The sequence below is a fragment of the Papaver somniferum genome, unplaced genomic scaffold (assembly GCF_003573695.1).
Source record: "Papaver somniferum cultivar HN1 unplaced genomic scaffold, ASM357369v1 unplaced-scaffold_6758, whole genome shotgun sequence".
Taxonomy (NCBI): domain Eukaryota; kingdom Viridiplantae; phylum Streptophyta; class Magnoliopsida; order Ranunculales; family Papaveraceae; genus Papaver; species Papaver somniferum.
The window spans coordinates 1-1,329 of NW_020649591.1; the positions used below are offsets into that span (position 1 = coordinate 1).

Sequence of the window (1,329 nt, forward strand, 5' to 3'; positions counted from 1 at the left end):
TGTGACAGAGCAGAAAAAAAAACCAGAAGATTCAAGAAGAACAGCAGGGTTTTTGTTAGTAAAGATGTCTTCTGGTAATGGTCAGATCTATTTAGATGAGAAATGGAAATTAAAAGGATCTAAGAGTACAAGGAACCACAATTCATCATCATCGATGGCTTCTTCTTCTTCAAATCATCATCATCATCATAATCTGATGAGAAGTTCTTCTACATCATCAGCTAATCATTTAATGAGGAATTCATCAACTTCATCAACATCACATTTAATTAGAAACGCATCAACATCGTCTTCAAGTACTAATAATCTAATGAGGAATTCATCAAAGAGAAATGGTGGGAATCATAATAAAAGTGGATTCTCAAGGAAATGTTCTTCACTGGTTAAAGAACAGAGAGCTAAGTTTTATATTGTTAGACGCTGTGTTACTATGTTAATGTGCTGGCGTGATTACAATGATTCTTAATCTTCAACACCCCCATCAATCATAAAAGAAGAAGACAGATTTTTCAAGAGAAAACAAGACAGAATCCAGAGTTTTTACAGAGTATACTCTGTTTTTTTGGAGTTTTTTCTTCAATCAAAGTTCTTTCTTGCTGTGAGATGGGTAATGGGTTTTGTTTTTTTTTTGAATGGAATCACAGAACCCAAGTTAAGTAATTTCTTATCATCCGTCCAAGGAGGAAGAAGAATCAAATCAGTAGAATGAATAGTCTCATTCATTTGTATAAAGATTTAAATTTTTTGGAGATAGATAGATTTGTGATGTTAATGTAACTGAAATAGAGCAGAGAAAGTGAAGATTAATATAAATATATATGTATTTGTTAAAAAGAAAATTCAATCAATCACCATTTTTAGTAAATTTTTTGTTGTTTCTACTCTGATTGGAATTGATTTTGATGGGTCAATCATCTTTCTTTCTTGCTCTCTGTGTTTTTAGATGATTGTTGTTGATTGAAATTGAATTGATGGGTCTGTGCTATCTATCTTGATTGATTTCTTTAATTTTTGGGGTGTAGATTCAAGATATTAATTTTCAAAATGAGAGATTCCAATTCCAATATTCAACCCATTTCGCAGGTGCTGCAACTCTGTCTCTCTGTTCAATCCGTTTTTAGCTTATTATCTTTTTCCTTTCTTTATTTATTCTAGTAATTTTTTCAAAAATTCAAGTTCCTATCGAAAAAATTGAATGTGGTTCCACGAGCATTAAACCAGTTTTTTTTCAGGTATCACCCGGACCTCCGACCCGTCCAAACTCAACCGAGAAAAGTTACAGTTTGCTTGGGCATACTCGTTGGTATCACCGAGCCCTTCGGCCCGACC

General features: G+C 33.2%; 1 protein-coding gene across 1 annotated transcript; it reads left to right on the plus strand.

Moving 5' to 3' along the window:
* Positions 1-9: 9 nt before the first annotated feature.
* Positions 10-879, plus strand: LOC113343836 (uncharacterized protein DDB_G0271670-like). The gene has a single exon (XM_026587950.1). It carries the CDS (start codon positions 65-67, stop codon positions 464-466), a length of 402 nt encoding a protein of 133 aa, XP_026443735.1. The 5' UTR covers positions 10-64; the 3' UTR covers positions 467-879.
* Positions 880-1,329: the final 450 nt, after the last annotated feature.